Source organism: Balaenoptera musculus, chromosome 5 (assembly GCF_009873245.2).
Source record: "Balaenoptera musculus isolate JJ_BM4_2016_0621 chromosome 5, mBalMus1.pri.v3, whole genome shotgun sequence".
NCBI classification, from domain to species: domain Eukaryota; kingdom Metazoa; phylum Chordata; class Mammalia; order Artiodactyla; family Balaenopteridae; genus Balaenoptera; species Balaenoptera musculus.
In genome coordinates this window covers 23,603,950-23,625,895 of record NC_045789.1, presented here as the reverse complement: position 1 = coordinate 23,625,895, position 21,946 = coordinate 23,603,950, and the positions used below count along the sequence as shown (strand labels likewise).

The 21,946-nt window shown below is 38.5% G+C and overlaps 1 protein-coding gene across 2 annotated transcripts in view; it reads right to left on the bottom strand.

The window, feature by feature from the left end:
• Positions 1–3,633: 3,633 nt before the first annotated feature.
• The window catches only part of SCOC (short coiled-coil protein), a 42,377-nt gene continuing 24,064 nt past the window's right edge, over positions 3,634–21,946 (bottom strand). The window contains exons 1-4 of one of the 2 annotated variants that reach the window (XM_036852562.1): positions 13,225–13,353; positions 7,137–7,208; positions 6,683–6,766; positions 3,634–5,235 (exon numbers count right to left, since the gene is read on the bottom strand). In XM_036852562.1, the coding sequence (XP_036708457.1) occupies positions 5,093–5,235; positions 6,683–6,766; positions 7,137–7,158 (249 nt within the window). In that variant the 5' untranslated portion in view covers positions 7,159–7,208; positions 13,225–13,353 and the 3' untranslated portion in view covers positions 3,634–5,092. Of the gene's footprint in view, positions 5,236–6,682; positions 6,767–7,136; positions 7,209–13,224; positions 13,354–21,946 lie in introns of those variants that run through there. The other variant, XM_036852561.1, reaches the window with a different exon arrangement.

Genomic DNA, 21,946 nt, shown 5'->3' with positions numbered 1-21,946 from the left:
ATATGTTACTTTAGCTTCTGTCATCACTCCTCAATACCCCTTCCATTATATGGTAAATTAGGTCCTAAAGCCAACATAAAGTCCTTGTTATAGTAAATATCTTCAAATACCATTAATCTCTATGATTTAAGTGAAATAGACTGTAGCTTGTTTTTAGGATAGAGTAGCTAAGAGGCAATTAAGGCATTCTTCCAATTGTTAAGCTTTCATTTATTCACATTCTCTATTCTTTCATGATATACAAGTGGTCTCACCAACTAAAGTAATATCTGGTGTTTGCTGGCAATTTTGATTATATCAGCATTGAAGAAATATCTGATGACAACCACTAGAGGGTGTTAAGATAGGGAAAAACAAAATTATTGCGGAAAGTAAAGAAAGACTGCATTCTAAAGAATTAAGATCAATTTTGCTTTGTTTTGGACCATGAAAGTAATTCTAGAATATATAATTCACCTTTCACTTCTCGTTTGGAGAAAGGACTTGATCAGGAATATAAATGTGACATCATAAACTGGTTGGAACTGCATGCTTGGATGATTTTGGTTATTTCTCCACCAATGGTTTTATTGTTACACATACAATTCCAAATTACAAAAATCTCTGTAAATCTGAAGTTTTTCATGTTTGACATCAAAACAAATTTGGCAGCCAAACCTGACCTCCCTGACAGGCTACATGTAGTCTTTACTTACGTAACTTAGTATTAAATTCATATATTTCGCTACAAAAATGTTAATGTATTTGATTCCAAGTGCTGCCCCAAGCTGTACTGGTGTATGAGTCATAATACTTTATGAAATGAAAAATTCCAAATTCTGAAATATCTGGTCCCAAGAGTTCCAGATAAGGGATTGTGAGCTGTATTAACTTGCTATAAGTAAAGTCCAAAGTGAATATAAAGAGGACAAATTTTGGATGGAATACTAGTGTTAGTATTGAGGGAAGTTCTACTGGGAGACCCTGAGGAAAAGCGGTCCCTGCCAGTCATCATTCCACCAGCATTTAGAGCGAGGAAGTATCACTATTAAAAATGTATTCTGACACTGGTTAAAACAGTAAGGAAGACTTTATTCAGGACTATTGCAATAGGGCCAACACTATCGCCAGAGGGGAGAGAGAATGGGCTTAACTCCAGATACAGTGAAGACAGCTGGGGATTTATAGTCATTGAGCAGAGTGGGTCAGGGGAGGGTTGGTGGATGGAAAATTCCTAAGAGGAGACATCAAGGGTAGAAGGGTGCTTGCCATGCTGATTTAACAGGATTCTTGCTGAAGGCAGGCAGGGTGATCAGATTCACCTAGCAGGATTTTTACTAAAGCTGGACTAGGCAGGCTGAAGACAGGGCCTAAGATGAGGCCTAGACAAAGAGGGCTCAGAAGAACCTGGGTAAAGTTTGGTCAAGGAGAGTCTTGATCAGAAGCTAGGCACAGTCCCTGCGCACACTGTTTACCACCTGTATTTCTAACACGGAAATGACATCCTGAAGATATTGCCATAATGAAAACAAAATATATAGCACTGGTTTACCGTTCATATGACGAGCAGGCGGGGCATGTATTTCAGGTAACATTTTGTCACCTTCTGAGTTAACAGCTGTAGGACAGCAGTTGGAAAAGCCAAAATGTGAAATGAATTGGCTGTTCCTTGATGCTTTTAGCAAGGTATCACAAGAAGGAACTTACTTACCAGTGTCCAAGCAGAGATGGAAGGGAATAGAGAAGGATCACGCATATTAGGTACGTCACAAGATTAGAAAAGCTAATTGTTTCTGGACCCTGAATAGCAGAAAAAGTTCAAAATATAGTTTTATTTTTGAGGTGTGGGAGGTAGAAGGGGAAGGCCAGTTAAGACTTCTCTTCCAAGCGTTAAGGCAGTCAAAGGGACCCAGCCCTGCAGTGATACCTGGGTGTCGCAGTCCCAGCGCAGTCTTATTTTCAGTTGGTTTCAAAGTAGCCTCCATGAAAGAGAGGCAGGGTCCTGTGAGGATGGAAAGCAAGCAAACTTTGAGAATTTGGTCTAGGGAAGAGCTTGATTGTGATTCCTAGCCTATGGAACTGAAGCATATCGACAACAAGGTTGTTCTTGAGGGAACTGTACAGCCCAAGAAACGTGAGCTAGGCCTACAGACGATGGGCAGCAGACTCACACCAGCGCGAAGTGGACTGCTTTCACAACTCCCATGAGGGGAATACTCCAAACTCTACTTCAGAGTCCTGGGTGGGGGCGGGGGAATGGACAAGGAGTAACTTTCCAGTTGGGGGAAGCCATGGAGAGCAATGGGAAAGGGCAGTCCCTGGCCGGAGATTACAGTCAGGGTCTAATCAAGGAACTTCGTCCACTATCAGAGACAGGATCTTCACGGGGTCTCTCTCCCAGGAGTATTCCACAACTGCTTTGATGTGTTTCCCTTTATTCTGTTGTCCAAATTTAGAGTTTTTATTTAGGTATCCTATCCCCACTAGACCATTATAAATGGGCAGAGCAAATAATCTGTCGTCAGCTTAGAGGTGGTCAGACTATTAAGAGTCACATCTACAGCTGACAGAGCTTGATAGAGATCCTGGATTTTGAGCTGAGTCAGTAACTGGATGAGGAGAGGCTGAGTACGTTCTGTGTATGGGAAGAAGGCTGGGCACAGATACTTACTAGCAAGAAAAGAGGGCTGTGGCTGAAGCTGCTGCCACCCTCATCCTCCGTCAGCTTCCATAATAAAGTCGTAGCGGGAATACGGCTTCCAGCCAGCGACTACATTTCTCAGCCACTCTTGCATCTAAACCCCACGCCCTTGGGAATGTGAGAGGACATGAGCCATTTCCAGCAGGCCCAACCCATAAACCCTGCATGTGTACCCCATGCATTTTTCTGCAAATCAGAATGGTGGTAACTAGTGTGACTTGGAAGCCACGGTTGAAAATGGCAGAGAAATCCCCAGCTCACAAAGCCTGTTTGTTAGTTTACAATGCTCACCTCAGAACCATTAGTTGGAAGAGAAACTTCTGTGTTTTTTTTACCATTGCATCTCGTTACAAGAGCTTAGCCTAACCTAAAAAATACAACCACCTTTCCCCTGGCAATCTTGGATCCTTTTCTTTGAATTCTTTGCTTTTATTTTTTAAATTAAGGTATAATATCCTATATTTGTTTTAATAAGAATAGTATTCCCGGATTTCCCTGGTGGCGCAGTGGTTGAGAATCCACCTGCCAATGCAGGGGACATGGGTTCGAGCCCTGGTCCGGGAAGATCCCACATGCTGAGGAGCAACTAAGCCCATGCGCCACAACTACTGAGCCTGCACTCTAGAGCCCGCGAGCCACAACTACTGAAGCCTGCGCGCCTAGAGCCCATGCTCCGCAACAAGAGAAGCCACTGCAATAAGCCCGCACACCGCAATGAAGACTAGCCCCCACTCGCCGCAACTAGAGAAAGCCCACATGCAGCAACAAAGACCCAATGCAGCCAAAAATAATACAAATAAATTAAGTTTTAAAAAAATAGTATTCCCTTAAACATCCAGTAACTGGTACTTAAATAAGATATGCTACTTATCCTGTGGCTTTGAACAACCCTGATACACCACTGCACCACTGTATATATCCCAGTTACTTACGCAACAATATCAAAACACATGCAATTTTTGAAACAGCTTTTTATTAAACAGCAAAGCATAATAGCAACACAGTTTTAAATGTTTAAAAATTAGGTCACAAAGGGATGCAAAATGTTTGCAGTATGACTATTATATATTCATACAGCTAAAGTCATCAAATCTTAACACCAATACAAACATTAAGATTCTTCCATGATTAGCCTAAATTTAATAACCATAAACTATATTAGTGGATCTCTTTTCCTATTTAATATTTTAACATTACTTGTGATACTGATTTCTTTACCAAATGGAATGTACAAACTAAATTTTAAAAAACTGTTAAATGACTAAAACTCTGCAAACCAGTAGTTGGGTTTACAGAAAATTCTGGGAGAAGTAGTGAGATAAAATACTAAGAAAGCATCAGTTAGTATACATGTAAAACTCTCCCATTTTATTCATGATTCTGATACTAATACACTTTTTAAGGGACTTTGCAAAGTTGATCATCTGGGTACTGCAAATAAACCTGAGACCAAACTTTATTCCCTTCTAGGTGTGGTTTACATAAGGTTAGCCAAACTTAATCCATTTTCTTATATATTCCCCCCTCAAATCTAATCTGTGCCAGAGATAACACAAATCTGGAGTAAAAACATTTGGAGTTGGTTACAAGTACTTACCAAGTATTGAATACTTCTCCTACCCTATTTCTATTTTTCCTCAAAATTTTCTGTTTCAAACACACACACAACCAGAGCTCATCTTTTCAGGTATCAAGTGGATTATTCTGTGCAAAGGAAGTTTTTAACAACAAATCTTCCCAATATGATAATTCAGTTTCAAAGAAAAATCTTCATCTTTATAGCCCCCGTTTTCAATTGATTAAACAGAAACCAACTATCCTATCTTATTACTAAATATAACAAATAAGCCCTAAGCTGAGAAAGTATCTTATTTTGGTTAAGTTTCAACAGAGTTCGGGCTACTCTCTTAGATGATTAACTACTGAAATTACTTTTTACAAATGTGAAACCAATTTTTTCCTTAGGGGAAAGAAAATGGGAAGAAAGCAAATGGAGAAGAGGCACACGATGGTGGACAGGGTATATAAAGCTGTGCATTCAGTACGTGATTTTGGTCACTTTTTCACAACACGGTGGTTATTTTCTTGTATCTCTAACTATGCCTATAATAAAAGACAATGCTAAACCTATAAAAGCAAATTTGATATAACATTCATTTTCAAGTTTCATAAATATATGCATTTCTAATTATAAAGTCTCTACAATACCTTTGCACATTTTCATAGACTAACATAATACACAAACTCATGGAAGTCTTCTGTTATGCTCTTAATTTTGCTTAGATCTGACACTATCTTCATAAATACTCAGTGAAGCCACAAACAAAAGTACTATAACTTTTGGAATCTATCCAAGTTTTAAAGAAAAAAAGATCAGCAGCAATTCCATAAGACATAAGGGATATCAATCCCTTATTTTCTTTTGCTTTTTGTGTCAGTTGTTTGAAAAACACTAGAAGCTGACATGAGGTTTTCTATATATTGTCCAAGAACTTGGTTTTCTGATTTTAGCTTCAGATTTTCTTCCTTAACTGCATCTACTCTTGCAGAGAGATCTATATGAAAAATAAAAAAGCGCATTGTCAACAAAATGATGGCAATGACTCCATGTTATAAAATGCTTATTAAGATTCATTCGTAAAAGAAATACCACAATCCTTAAATTTTGTTTTTAAACTCAGACTACTTTAGAAGTTAAGGTAAAGAAAGTAAACTGAGTACAAATCAATAGCCAAAATTCCTAAAAAGAGATTTCACATTAGACTAAATGTTATTCTTTGTAAACAGCATTTTTGTTAAGTAGTTAACTCTTAAAATGGTTATTTAAAAAAATACTGTTTTTAAAATGTGAATTTTGGTTCATATCATCATAAAACCATAATGTCTTTACTAGTAATATTTAAGACAGTGTAGTAGGTGAACATAACTGAATTCACATACTGCATATATGCAGTCAGTTTCCAAGCAATTGATCGTTTTATATTTTTACATTAGCAAGAAATTCAAAAGAACAGGTCTTCATGATTAAAAAAAGAAGATACCACACCTCAGTCATTTAGCAACTAAGTTACTGGGGTGCCTTCTAAGAGACAGGCACTGTTCTAGAGGCAACAGTAACAAAAAAGGTCCCTGCCCTTAACAAGCTGACATTCTAATGGGGCTTAGGGTGGGTGGGGGTCAGGAGAAAAAGCAAGAAGGGTAAGGGTCACAGAAAGCAAAGGGCAGTTGTCCTGTGTGATACAGTATAGTCAGGGATAGCTATTTTGATTAAGGAAATTTCACTAGAGACCTAAAGGAAGTAACAGAATGAGCCACACAGATATGCAAATGACTAAGGGAAAAGATTCAAGCACAGGGGAACAGCAACTGCTAAGACCCTGAGGAGAAACTTGCTGAAAGAACAGCAAGGAGGTTAAAGTGTCCCAGTCAGGGAGTGTGACAGGACTCTGAAAGGTAAAAGGGAAGTGAGAGACTTCCAGAGAGGAACCTGGCTTCCATTAACTGTGAGATGGGAAGCCACTGGAATGACATGATCTGCTCAATCTGATTTCAAAAAAAAACACCACCACCTCTTAATTTCGTTGAAAACCAAAAGATGTTTCACTGGTGGAATTAATTTTATGCAAGACATTTAGAAAATGAAAAAACTCAGATCAGTTCCCTTATAATCCCTGAGGCTAATACACTGATTTTACTCTCATATAAGCTTTATTAAAGTGGACTTAGTAACACAGTGTAGGGACTTAAACGGAGCTCATTATGTTAGACCTTAAAGAGGGAAGCATAAGAACACTATTTGACTTCCTTATTGAAACGTATCTGTTCTTTGAAATCACCAGCCAAAGCTACAGGCCAGGAGAGGAGAAAAACTACTGAAGTAGACTTTGAAATTTATACTTTTAAAAACTGTGCACAGTAACAAACAAAATTTAGCAATCTGCTTACAATTACAATTTCAATTACCTGGATGTTAGTCAAGAAAAATACAAAACGCAAGCTAACCTTCAAGGGTGTGTTGGAGTTCCAACACTTGATTAATAAGTCGTGTTTTCTCCTCCAGTTCCACCTGATTTTCAGCATCAACTGCTGTAATGAAAAGGTTCAGATTTACTATTAATATTAGCTACCATTTGTGTAGTATAGCACTTAAAAGATCTGCAAAATAGTTTATATTCATTCTTACTTGACTTATACAAGAGCCCTGTAAAATAAAAGGTTAAATCCCACATGGCAGATGAGGACACCAAGGTGAAGGTAAAATGTTTTGCCAACATCTCGTAGTTAAAGAATGAAAATTGCCTTAAATCTTTTCTAGAACTAGATGGGATTATAAATAAGTACACTGGCCAAGATCAAAGCCTTCTAAGTATTGATTCTCTGCTCTTTCTATTGCTTAATAAAGCAATGTATGCGCCACAAAACCAGGAACATACAAAAAGGAAAATGAAGAACATACCATCCATGTCAGCATTCATCATCTTCGGTAACAAACTTTTGGGCCTTGGATGCAAAATTCTTGATGAATGGTCTGCAATAAGAAAAAGTTAGAAACGTAGACACATAGAGTGATGAAATATAAGCTTGTTTTTCAAAAGAAAATTAAGTGACCCAGTAGGACCCTTTTCACATGCTTTACTAAGAATAAATACCCAGTGTGGAAATAAGCAAAGAATATTTACAGTTTACAAAGAGAAGTATTAAGTAAATAAGAGAAAATGTTGAGTTTCTTGGTAGTCAAAGAAATGCATAATAAAATACCACTGTATATTTCATAAAATATTTTTCTAAAAGAAGATAATGATCAATGCTAGCAAAGTTATGGAAAAACAAACACAAAATATTGGACACAAATTTTAAACGTAATATTTTTGGAAAGCAGTACAGTAATAAACAAGATTCATAAAAACATTTAAATATTTTTTACAAAGTAATTTTACTCTTGGAAATTTAGCCTAAGGAAAATTAAGAAGGAAAAAAATTACATCCATAAAAATTTTTACTTCAACCTTATTTATAACCCAGTAAATTGGAAACGACATAAACTGTCCATTCAGAGTCTGGTTGATTATAGTTGCCATTTCTAATGGAGTGGCTACTAAAAATAATTATGACTATAATAACATGAAAGAATGTTTATGCCATTGTATATTCACTGATGTAAATTATGTGAAAAATCTTTAGTATGGATAAAGAAAACACAGCAAATTGAAAAAGCTCTTACATTAAGGATAATGGCAGCAAGGAAGACAAATCTAAAAATATTCTTCATTATTAAAACATTGTTTCATATATACCAATTAACACTTTTTAAACATAAAATTCAAAAGAAAAATACTAGTTATCTGAAACACTAATAAGGGTTAAATGAAAAATATGTACTTGTCACCTCCTGGTTATAGTTAAAATAGTTTAATTAGGATGTAAATGAGTAATATTAATATTTTCTTCTGTCCATAAAAGGCTCCAAAATATTAAAGCACCAAATCCTTGTGAAACATGTTCTGCTCTATTGCTAACATTCATTTCACATGCAATGGGCTCAAAATTTATTAAATAATGTACCAATTACTGAAAACAGATTTGTTAACCAATCTAATTTACTCACTGAAACAACTTAGATCTTAGTCAATGTTGTTACTCTTTCAACAAGTATTTATTGAGCACCTACTATACCCAAGGCATTGCTATGCCTCCATATGCTAAACAGTAGAACCCAAACCTATTGAACAAGGATGTCTACATACCAGAACTAGAATCACAATCAAAACAGTGAACAGTGTATTGTATATCCCCTCATGACACTTCAGATGCTGGCATGAACATGGCAATAGAATGCTCAGTGTACACATGTATAAACTACCTCTCAAGTAAGATATCACTCAGTCTAAAAAAGAAAGATATTAAACCTCCTTTACACGTAGCATTATTAAAGAAGTAACACTAAAAATAATGCTTAATAAATCTACCCCAAGTCTTCTCACTTATCCAGCATTAGCGCTACTCTCCCTCACTGGTTTTAACTCTCAGGTTCTTTGTACTTCAGAAAAAGTTTTAGATAGATAGGTAGATATAGTTGCACACACACACACTGACCCTTGAACAAGGGTTTGAACTATGCGGGTCCACTTACACTCAAATTTTTTTCAATAACTACTACTACAGAACTACACGACCTACAGTTGGTTCAATCTGCAGATGTGGAATTGCGTATATGGCAGGCCGACCGTAAAGTTGTATGTGGATTTTCAATCGTGCAGAGGGTCGGCACCCCTAACCCTCATTGTTCAAGGGTCAACTGTTTAAATATGTGTGTATATGTGTATATATATCTATACACACACACACATAAATCCAAATAGACTGATTATGATATTTTTTTCCAAAAATTCTTTAAGTCATTAAATGCTTTGTATAATAGTATTCGAAGACCACACTTCAAAAATTATTCTTCTCCATTCAATCAATGTGTCTTTATAATTGAAGAGGAAGAGTGCTAGCAGTGAAAACTTTATTTGGCCCTTCCCCAAGAGAAGAGCACTTTCATACCACTTCAACTATTGATACTTGTCTGGGAGGGATGACAGAGGTAACAGCCAAAAGCAAAAGTAAATGATCTTGGGAATACTCAGCAACAGCAGACTTCAACTTGGCTATCTTCCCTGCTACATGAGAGAAGTATTCCCCATTTTTTAAAAGTTTGCTTTACGCCACTTCACTTGTATAAAAGACCTACATTAGTACCTGTTTTGCTAAACAAAAGAAATCTGACGAGGATTTTCACTTTCGTGAAAAAAGGCTAAAAACAAAAATAGCATTCAGCGTTTGTTTTGCAGCGAGGTGTCAGAGGCAGCACTCACTCTGAGCAGTGACACCAAGCTCCTTCCCTGAGAACTACACTCAGCATCTCAGCCGCAAGCCGCCACAGCTCTGACCTGTGTCTGTGAGCATCCGTGTTTTATTTATTTTGTGCATCTGTTAGCAAGATGTGTCCTAAGATAATTGCTTCATCACTTTACGCCATTTCAGCTTACAAAAGGTAGGAATGCTCTACTTTAAGGTAGTAGGGGGAAACCTGTATATTAAATGCTCCAGATTTCTAATATCCAGTCTTTTTAAGAATACACCTGAAACAGAATTTTCACGACAGCTGAGAAGAGTGATACGATACACAAGTCAAAGCAACAGATAGGGCTTCCCTGGTGGCGCAGTGGTTGAGAATCTGCCTGCCAATGCAGGGGACATGGGTTCGAGCCCTGGTCTGGGAGGATCCCACTAGGCCCGTGAGCCACAATTACTGAGCCTGCGCGTCTGGAGCCTGTGCTCCGCGATAATGAGAGGCCTGCGCACCGCGATGAAGAGTGGCCCCCGCTTGCCGCAACTAGAGAAAGCCCTCGCACAGAAACGAAGACCCAACATAGCCATAAATAAATAAATAAATAAATAAATAAATAAATAAACCCAAAGTTAAAAAAAGAAAATTACCTAAAAAAAAAAAAAGCAACAGATAATCACAAAATCAATGCACTCAACTTTGAAATCAGATCTAGTATAGGGATGGGTTATACTTCTTTTGCCCGTATTTTAGTCTAATACTAAAATTAAACCCAGAAGTCTTCCATAAATGCAAAGTGTTCCAGGCTGACCAATGTAGTAGGTAAGGAAAAAGAAGCCAGTTTCTGAAATTTTGGCCACATATAACCCAAACAATAGAAAATTACTCTTAGAAAAACACGTCCAGATTGGGGTGGAAGCAAGAGCACAAAAGCAGGGCGCAAGGACAGTGCTATACGATATACCACATAACGCAAGGCAGCACTACTCACATCATAGCCCATGTAAGACTGCCCTGAGGGCTGAACAGTGCAAAACCTGCCCAACTCTATGTGGCAGCCGTGTGCAACACCAGAGTATCACCGGCTGCCTCTGCATGACAACAACAAAAAAACACAAGTAGCCATTTTTTCTTACTGTGATGTGATCAAATAGACCAGTCTCAAAACGCTACTCCTGTATATATTCTACGTTTGTCAGGACATCCAGAGTCATAAACAGATTTATTTTATATATGGGATCAAAACGTTTGTTGAGCTCTTTAAGTCAAAGTATTTTAGCCATGGATTTTACTTCCTTCAAAATAGGGTCAATCCTCAAACTTTGCAATGCCTACATTAGCACAGTACTACATCATAATATGCACTCGACACAAGATTAAATTTTTCAACTATAAAATTCTTTTTCTCAATCTATAGTTGCTATCATATCAATCCAATTGTGTCAGATGTGCTCTTAGGAGTTCATTTTCAACTCCTTCTGCCCCTACACATAAATCCAAACCTGACATTAAAAGAGAAAGAATCCAGACCAAAGTATCTCAAGTGTGGGAACACTGAAATAAATGTGGGGTGCTAACGCTGATCTGTTTATCCAAAATCTGCCTTAGCGTATCCAAAATCTGCCTTAGCTCTCCGCAATGGATATGACTGTCTGGGATTCCTCAACTCTGACCTAAGCCGAGGTCAGATCTCATAAAACTTTTCTCAAAAATCACAGTAAATTTTAGTGCCTATCTTCATCTAGCCTTGGTCAGTGGAAGAGAATCTAGAGTTATTTTGATAATTTAAGTCCAGGGAGCAAAGGTATGGAAAGAACAAGGATCCAGAAATGTGGCAAGCATTAGTATAGACCCATTTTCCACGCCCTCACAGTCAACTGTGACCAAAGGCTATCATCTTACCAAGTACACCTCTACCTTCTTTTCTAGTATGCCCAACAGTACCATGACATGCTCTTCATAAGAGGCAGTTTAGCACAGTGATTAAGAACATGGATTTAGATTACCTGGATTCAAATGCTAGCTCTCCTATTTATAAGCTCTGGACCTTAGGTAAGATTAACATCTCAGCCTCAGTTTCCTCATCTGTAAAATGACATTAATAACAGTATGTACCTCATAGTTTTGTTGTGAGAATATTATGAGTTGATATATATAATGTGATTGCAACAATACACAGTAGTTATTCAATAATGTTAGCTATTATCTTTTCTACCTTTTAGCTCTACTTCAGGCCACAAGAAGAATTTTTAAAAATTACCTGGTCCACTTGCCTCATTTTTACAACTAAGCCAAGGCCAAGATGATAATGGCCTACCTAAGATCACAGTAATACTTACATAGACAGAGCCAAGACTACATACAGTCAATGTCTCAGTCTAGTTTTATCCACCACTCCACCACAGGTATGCTCACATCGGAGACCTGAGATTTTGAGACTTTTCCGATATCCACCCAACCTAAACCACTCAACTTTTCTGCATCTAAAACTGATTTTCATCATCCGTCATCAACTTACTAATGGAACTAGCAAGACTACTAAACGTCACTGTGCATTAATATACTAAATTCTTTACATATATTAGCTCATCAAATCAACAGGACATGGTACTTTACAAACGTGGACCCTGTATCTCAGAAAGGCTACGTATCTTGCCTTAGAGTTCATAGCCGAAGTCTGTACCAAGAATCTGAACTCAGATCTAACTAAAAAGTCCCTGCTTTTTCCATTATGCAATGGAAGACACTTTAATATGACCCTAATCTAAATTTGCAAAACATTTTGCAACCCTTGATGTCAAATTTCTTTGCTATTTCTACTACCTAAAAAACTGAAGGTAAATTTCATCCACTGCAAGCTGCAACGACTTTCAACACGGCTTGTTCAAGTCCCTTCAAATTCTGACTTGTTCTGGTTAAGTCCAATTTTAAATTCCACAAAATTAAGGGACTGTTTGGCCAAATATTTGATCAGAAACGAGATCCCCAGAGTGGCTAGCTATATTGAGTTTAATCAATGAATGAGTACAGGCACGGAATATATAGGCACAGCTTTGGATTCTCAGGTACGGAGTGCTGGGAACAGAGCACACCATCTGTCCTTAATATTATTACGTCATAGCACTGGAATCGATACACAACGAAAATCCTGTCTTTCAGGAATGTCTCCTGTTTCTCCTTTCCAACAATCCTAAGTCCCTACACTTGTCCAGCAGGACCCTTGAAAGATGTCCATTGAGAAACTAACTCGGGAGCTACTTTCAGAGCCTGAAAAGATGTCGCCAGCCCTGGCTTCACCGCTCACTCGGCTCCCTCCCCGCCCCCGCGTCCTCTCCCCCGCCCCCGTCTCCGAGTTCTCGGCCGAGAAGCCGCGGGCTAGTCCAGGCATGCCAGGTCCCAACCCAACCGAACGCCCCTCCCGCAGTCCCACTTCAGGGCGGGGGGAGGGGGGGCCGGGCCGACAGAGGCCTTAGACTCAGGATCCGCGGGGAGAAGGCGGCAGGAGGTCCGCGCCACAGACCGCGGGGGCCCCTCCACAAAGGAACCTCTGCGCCCAACAACGAGAGGATGAGAAAAAGAGGCTGCGCAGGGGTTCTGCAGGGAGCCAGGCCTCGGCCGCCCACCTAACGCCCAGGCCGTAGGACGCTCTTCCCGGGTCCCCGTGCGCCGGGCCGCGTACATCCCGCCCCGCCTTCCAGGCTCTCGTCAGTACCGAGGCCGCAACTCCAGTCGCTCGGGGCCAAGCCCTCCGCGGCCCACGACGGCCCTCACCTGCCGTTTGAGGCGCCGGCAGGGGGAGGGATCGGGAGGATACCTCAGGCCTGGACACTCGGACCAACTGGCACCGGCAACCCCCCCCCCTCTCCGCCCACAGAGCGTGCGCCGAGGCTGGAGTCCCTCCCCGTCCCGGCCCGTCGCCAGCCAATCCCCACTCAAGAAGGCACGCTTGCGCATTAGCTACACGACGCCCCAATCATCCTACCTCAAACCCTCGGGATCCACCTTTTGCCGTAACAAAAGGGCACTGTCATCCAATCAGGGTTGAGGTCGTTGTGGGCGGGTCCGGGAAGAGCAACAGCCAATGACAGTACAGAAGCTAAGCTGAGCGTGCGAAAGGCAGTCCGAGCGAGGCAGCTCCTCAGTCTCAGCCGGTCCGTGAAAATGGGGTCAAGAAATCCAGCGTGGAAAATTCTGACAGCTGTCAGGAAGGAGGTTGGTAAAACCTAACACTGGACGAGAGAGAAATAATTCAAATTCAAGAAAAGGACGTGTGTGGACATAATAGAGAAAGTACCCTGGTTCTTCAGTTCTAAAAGCAGACTTTTCCATATTTTTAATTTCCCAAATCGGAAATCTCTTAAGTGTACGTCTAACGGACTGTTCCTCTCCGCATCTTCCCCAAACTATCATAAAATGCATAGTGCGCCGGACCATTTAATAATATTTTAGAATTGAGAAAATACCTTAATACTACTTTGGTGTATAGCACTTTTGCTCACTTTATCCCATTTGATTCTCACAGCAGCCCACATAAAGAAGCTTCAGAGTAAATAAATTTCCTGCTCAAGGTCATAGACGCAGTGTGAAATGCTGTGTTTCAGGCTTTGGGATGTAATGTAATCAGGCTGGGTACCATTCACAGGTACCTAGCACTTGACACAAAGCAGCATCCTGCTGGCTTTGAATATTTGTTATTGTTTTGGCTTTGGCACATTCTCCTGAGTTGTAGAGGTGAGTCATATCTCTACCTGTTTCTTGACTTTTTATTTCTAGCACAGTTTGCTGACATACAGCCTTACTTTTTTTAAGGAATATATAAAAAAATTTTTCCGTTCAGTGTTTGAGAACTATACATTTGACTAGAACTAAGATACACACTATGAGGAAAATTTACTAGAATGCAATGCAGGAGCTAAATACATGAGAAATAAGAAAGATTGAACAGAAATCTAACAGGAGTGTCAAAAAGAGAGACTAGAGAGAATGGGTGTGGTCAGTATTTAAAGAGTAATAACTAAGAATTTTTCAGGGTTGTGGAATATTTGAATTAGATTCAAGAAGCACTTATTCTTGAGCAGGATTAAAATAAGGAATTCTGTACCTGGACACATCGTGGTGAAACTGCAGAACACCAAAGACTAAGAGAACTATTAAATGCAGATTTTTTTTTTTTTCTAGAAGAACAGGTTTTTTGGGGGTTGCTTTTTCCTTTTAGTTTTATTTATTTATTATTTTTATTTTTGGCTGTGTTGGGTCTTCGTTTCTGTGCGAGGGCTTTCTCTAGTTGTGGCAAGCGGGGGCCACTCTTCATCGCGGTGCGCGGGCCTCTCACTATCGCGGCCTCTCTTGTTGCGGAGCACAGGCTCCAGACGCGCAGGCTCAGTAGTTGTGGCTCACGGGCCCAGTTGCTCCGTGGCATGTGGGATCTTCCCAGACCAGGGCTCGAACCCGTGTCCCCTGCATTGGCAGGCAGATTCTCAACCACTGCGCCACCAGGGAAGCCCCCTTTTAGTTTTAAATAGGGTAAAATATACATAAAAGACTTACCATTTAAATAACCATTTTAAAGTGTGCAGTTCAGTAGTGTTAGGTATATTCTCATTGTTGTGCAGCCAATCCCCAGAACTCTTTTCATCTTGCAGAACTGAAATTTTATACCCATTAAACAACTCCTCATTCACCTCTACTGCCAGCCCCTGGCAACCACAACTTTTTCTGCTCTATCAATTTGACTATTTGAGGCACCTCATGTAAGTGGAATCATACAGTATTTGTCTTTTGTGACTAACTTAGCATAACATCCTCAAGGTTCATCCGTGTTGTAGCATGTGTTAGAATTTCTTCTTATTTAAGGCTGAATATTATTCCATTGTAAGTATATACCACATTTGGTTTATCTATTCATCCTTCAGTGGACACTTGAGTTGTGTTTAGCTATTATGAATGCAGCTATGAACGTGGTATGTGCAGATATCTCTGTGAGACTGCTTTCAGTTCTTTTGGGTATATATCCAGAATTGGAATTGCTAGATCATATGGTAATTCTATTTTAAAAGCAACTTCTATTTTAAAAGCAACTAAAAATGTGATATTAACACAAGAATAGACAAAAAGAAAGTTAGAAAGGCAAGTACCTGTACCTGGAAGTTGGTATAAAATAAAGGTGTCTGGTAAGGAAGAAATGTTGGTAAGGTTGTGGGAAAAACTATTACTCATTATTCTTGGTAGTAAAATTGGCACAGAAACTTTGTTAATTGGCTATATAAAAGACAAATTATGGTGGTTTTAGTGAAATTGGCTATTCATATAAAAATATGAAATTAGATCCTGATCTCACACCAAAAATAAAATTAAATTCCAAATGAAGTAAATGTGAAATGTGAAAAACAAAACTCTGAACTTTTAGGAAAACACAGATGTCTTTATGACACCACCGTAGAGAAGGATTTGTTAAACCAGACAAAACAGTGCCATTCATTAGGAAAAGATTTTAAATTTTGATTGTTTTATACACAGATGAGAAGACATTTTAAATCAAGTTAAAAGCAAGCCACAGACTGAAATAATATAGTAAAGCTCTGAAAATATAAAGAATTCTGACAAAGATAAAAAAAAATATTCAAATAACATAAACAGGCAACTCACAAAAGAGGAAAACTGAGTGGTCAGAAAGATTTTTTTTTAATGTTTACCTTCACTAGTAATCAGGGGGATTGATATTAAAACAAGATAAAGGCGTCAGTTCATTAAGAAGATGCAAAATCCTAACAGTGCTACAAAGTGGCACTGAAGCAAAAACCGATAGAACTGAAATAAGAAACTAGCCTACAACAATAGTCGGAAAGTTCATCACTCCCCTCTCTGTAATTTGTAAAACAAGTATACAGAAAATCTGTAAGGATAAAGAACCCAGGACCCAAGCTTGCCTTCACATTCGAATCACCTAGGAATCTCCTAATAACTCCAAAGAACAGCCTACATCCCAGACTTATTAAATTATGGTCTCTAGGGTGGGATACTGACATGAATATTTTTGGAATTTACAAAGGTGGTTTCAACAGTGTGCAGGCAAATTTGGGAACTGTTGATATAGAAGACCAGAATAAAAACTTCTATCAACATATTTGACCTATTTGACATTTATAGAACATTCCACCCAATAACTAGAGAACTTGTCTTCTTTTCAAATGCACATGGAATATTCACCAAAATGGACCATATTCTATCATAAAACAACCTCAACAAATTTTAAATGATTGTAGTCATAACAAAATATTTTCTCTGCCCACAAAGGAATTAAACTAGAAATCAATAACAAAAAGATATTTGTAGAAAACCAAGTAGTTGGAAATTAAACTACATGCTTCTAAAGACACTATGGGTCGCAAGAGAAGTCACAAGAGAAATTAGAAAATATTTTCAATAAATGTAAACATGTCAAAATTTGTGGGATGTAATGAAGCAGTGCTTAGAGAAATTTCTTTACCATTAAATGCTTATATGAGAAAACCACCTATGAAATAGTCTTGCAAAGAAAGTTTTTTTTTTAATGCAGCCTGACCCAATCAAGTCCATAAACTAGAAATTTAACAGGAAATACAGAGGAGAGAGAAATATGTTAAGTCTACCATCTGGATAAACTTAGCAAAATCTGACAATGGAAAAAAACAACAGGACAAGAACAAATAACAAGAAACAAAGCCCTTTTCTTTAACAAATAAATCGCACTGGAAGAAAAAAGAATGGAAGGAAGACTTGTAGATAAAAAGACACTTAAAATACATTTTAAAAAACAGACCCAAAAAACCTATGGTTTATTTTGAATGCACCCTTGGATGATAAAACTATTTTTAAAATGCAAGAAAATGATTACTATAAGTAGGATACGGTAATTCTAGAGCATTCAACTTTTTAAAATTTCAGAAACAAACATATATCTTGCTAGAGAATTTAAACTTAAAGGAAGTCTTTAGACAAGCTATCTGAAGAAAATAACACACAAAAAGGTAACCATAATATTAGAAGAAGCATATCATTCACAAAATGTTGCAAATTGGATAAAACAGTGTTGCTGATAGTTATGTCCTTCAATGAATAGAAAAAAATTCTTGAAATGGCAAAAAGGTGACAAAAAAGAACAATACACCCAAGTGAATATAAAAAGGGAGTAGAAACCTTGGCAAACTAGCCATGAAGTGAACATTCATTAAATTATTTATTTACATGGTGTTTCATATTTGCATTACATTTTTCAACAAAAAATTGTTTAAAAATAGCCACAAAATTCCCTTCTGAATAAGGAAAACATTCAAGTACAAATAGGAACCACTGAAATTGCGTAGAAATATTTGATTATAAGATGGGCATTCATGTGATCTGGAAGGTGCATATATTATAAACCCTCTAAATAAAAGCACAAATTAAAATATTCTTCATAGAGAATGGGGAACTCCAAATGGAAAACTACTGTTACAAGACAAAGTATTATGTGAGGAAGAAATAATAAATAATAAAATAGAGAACCTCCAAGGTTGTTTTGATGTTCTAGTCTGACATACTCTCATCAAGCACATAAAAACTTTGAACTTGTTTTCAGTAATTAGAGGGATCTAAACATACTGTGGATATTGTAAAGTGAAATATGCTAAATGGAGGCACTTTGATAACTTTCAAGTGTAACCAGGTGTGTTCCCGCCTACTTTACACTCATTAATTTGCAAAATGTGTTTTATCTCATTCCTAAAAAAGAACTCACATTTTCCTTTTTACTTATTTTTTTTTCCCTTGAAAGGTTATTGAATTCATTGGAGAATGAGTGTTGTCCTGAATTTGGTGAGTAAAGAATATTTTCTGCTTGTGGAAACTTGATTTCAAGACTAGACTTAATAGTATGCTCTACTGCTATTTGGAAATTAAGTTGTTTTTGTTTACTTTTCTGAAGATTATAATTCCCTGATAATAACCAATAGTTGGCTAATTTGAACAGAATCATTTTCATTCATCTGTTCAATAGAGAAAATGTAGGAAGTTACCAGTGTAGTTTTAGTGTTTCTCAGATGAAAATTCAGAAGGATTTCAGGGTCTCCATGGAATCAAGCTTTGAACTTGTTGACAAAAATGAAAATAGTAAGGAATGATTCTGTGCAGTCTTGATGCTTATTTTTCTCTAGACGAAGTATTGTCTAATCAGTGTTTCCCAAAGATTGATGCTTATAGCTCTGGTTGAACATGACGAATAGTTACATATTTTATCAATAATAGAAAAATATGAATAATACAACTAACCCTCAGTTTGCAGATGTTGTTGTTTAGAACAAAGCTAAGTTCAAAAGTGATGTTAATTAAATTGTTAATTTAATATGGCAAAAATTACAACGTTGGTATGCAAATGTCTGGTTTGGAAAACCCTGGTCTGTCAACAGTGCAGTAAACATTGGTTTGAAGAAGAGGAAACCTGGGTTCCAGTTCTGACTCAACCTGTATGTGTTCATTCAATTCTTCATATATTTACTAGTTTAAAAGTTTACTTTAGAGTTCCTTAGAGCTAGATGCCATAGCATATTCAGATATTTGAAATTGACAGTAAGGTTATGGTGGATGAATCACTTTACCATAGACCCCTGTTTCCTCAAATGAGGGATTGGGATAAAGTTAATTCTGCTTCTCTAATATTGTATAAATTAACTGAGGAATTTATCAAGTAACACTACCAGTGAGTTACAGCAGTTGGTTCCCCATATTTAAGAGTCAACCTTTGATGCTTTGGTTGTGTCTGACAGTCCAGCCCTTAGCACCGTACCTGCCATAAGATCTGAGAGCTTTCCTGAGTTAAGTTATCTTTGAGCCGCTCCATTTTAGCTTTTATGATTTGGGGTTTCTGTGATTCTGTACACATGAATCTACCACTATCAATCATTTCAGCTGAGTACCTGTTCCACTAAATTTTTATAAAATAATCTGCTTTAAAAGCAAGACTAATCATTGGGCTCTTGGAGCATAAAGGGGATTCTGGTTTTCTTTTGGTTTTTTTTTTTGGATTCTGTTTTAATAAGACAAAGTGATTCTTTGAAGGGCCTAGGAGTCAGGGTTGCAAGAAAATAACATTTCACAAAAAGAATGCACATGAGTTGCTAGCAAGTCTCTAAAATGCTCGGCTGCGGATGGATTTTCTTACTTTCGATACACAAACGTAATCCTCATAGTTTTCTGTTTCCCTGGTAACTGTTTACACTAAATAATCAACTTGGGAGAGTTCCTCTGTCAGGCTGTGTCAGGATCTGGGATTTTACACAACTCGCAAGCTTACAAGTTAGCCTGCTATGAGTTCGTGAATGCTGGGAGAGGACATTGGATGCCTGCGTCAGAGTCCAAGGCCTCTGTTCCTCACAGCTCACAGCAGCGTGAGCTTCGTGCTGGTTTGCTTCTGTTTCCCATTTCTCCCAAGCCCCCCATAGGTGCCTGCACACGCAGAGGGTTATTGTACAGGGAGGGACGCTGAGCTCAGGGAAGCTATTGCTTTTACGGCAAGTGGAAGCATGCTCGCTCTTCAACCAGGGGAAGGCATTACCTCATCCCTTAGAGTTGCTCTCAGCAAACACACCCTCAGAAACGGCCTGAATAAAGGCCGGGCAGGTCCTTGTGCTCTTGGCAAACCAGCAAGAACATGCAGTGACGCTCAGGGCCCCTGGCCGACTGCCCCTCCCCCAAACCTCTAACCTCTTTAGTTTGTGACAAATTCCTATTTTCCTTCCTCCTTCCTTATACAATTATCTCAAGGGAAATAGGACAAAGTGTCTCATAAAGTGTTGGTGGGATGCCTGTCAGTCAAAAAGGATGAAAACTATACTAGGTGGCATTGAAGAAACATTAGTATTGATAGAAGTCAATGGCATAATCATAGTAAATAAATTTTTAAATAAATCAAGTCATATTTTGTAACATTCCCCCTACACTATTTTCACCATTTCAGCAGACTTTGCAACAATCAGAAGGAAGGACAAACCTGTCTGTAGTTTCTTTGAAAACAAACGGTTAAAATTAATAATTGCCAGGATAATTAGTAACACTCATTACAGCAAAAGCAGATCAAGGCTTCCCCAACTTGAAGCAGAGATCCGGCCAGGCTCCCTTTCTTCTTCTTTGCTAATGAGGGCAGAAAACGAGAGAGAACACCTTGCTGCTAAGGAGTAGGGGCTTTGCCCATCCTGCTCAGATACGGCCTCTGTGTCTGGTCTAAATGCTGATGACAACTAATTTAAACAGTTCAAGTCCCCTTAAAGCTGTAGAAGAAATAACTCCTCAAGTTATGGAAAGAGCCCAGGACTCCTTGCTACTCATCCTTGATGGTAGAATTGTGAGTTCTGGAGTTTGAAGTAGGTTTCCTTTATGCACAACATGAAGCTAGTTATAAGTAAATAGGATGTAATTTTCATTTGGGGAGAAAATTGATATGCCCTTCAGAGGCATCCTGGAGTCCATCCTTCTCACAGAAGTTTCTTCAGAGGTGATCTCTATAGAGCTTTATGTTTCAGGGCATTAATTTCACTTAGAGCATTGTTTCTCCCACTTAAAAAAGTTTTATGTCAGAATACGTTTTAGTATATTTTCTAATAAGCATCATTGGCCACAACCCAACTCAGCATTTTAACATTTTCTGGTACGTATCTCTGTGGTTTAGTTTTGGATTTGATGTCAAAGGTGTATAGTGTACTCTTAATGTCACCTCAGAAAAGTATCATCAGCTTAAAAAAGCCACTGGTTTTGCCATGCTGCAAGTGACCACCTGCAGACATGGGAATTAGAGTGCTTGGTGGTCTGTGAGTACTAAGAATATCGGAATAGAAACCCTCCTATACCCGATTCCTTAAATCCCTTGAAGAAGAACCAGCTGATCTTCATGAATGCAGCCCAATTGCCAGTACAGTGTCTACATATGTGTCTGTAAATACTGGTTGAATGAGTGAATGAATGAATTTTCTGCTTTGGGTCCTTCCTTTTTCTGTCTCATGAAAAGCAGACATGTCTGTGCTGCGTTAGAGGATGACACAGTATTTCCACAGTGTCTTTTCACTTCAGAGCTCACATGACTTTCTATTAAATTATCTCACTGCCCCTTAACACACCCCAGTGAGAGGGCAGCAAAGCCAAAGAAGTCATTTTCCTTATGGTCCAAGTGGTGGTTCTTCACACTTACAGAACATGAGACACACATGAACCATCACCTAGAGTGACAACTGATGTCACCTCATCATAACTTACGTCTCTGACGGCTGTCAGGAGATACTCAGAATACACTAAAAGACACCATGAACAACATTTAGGGGCCAGAAAGAGGGAACGGCTAGTGACTTGATGGCATGTATTCTCTTTGAGATGGTACGCTAGTGACCTCTAGTGGCAAAATTGATTCAAGATCAGTTTCTGTTGATAATTCA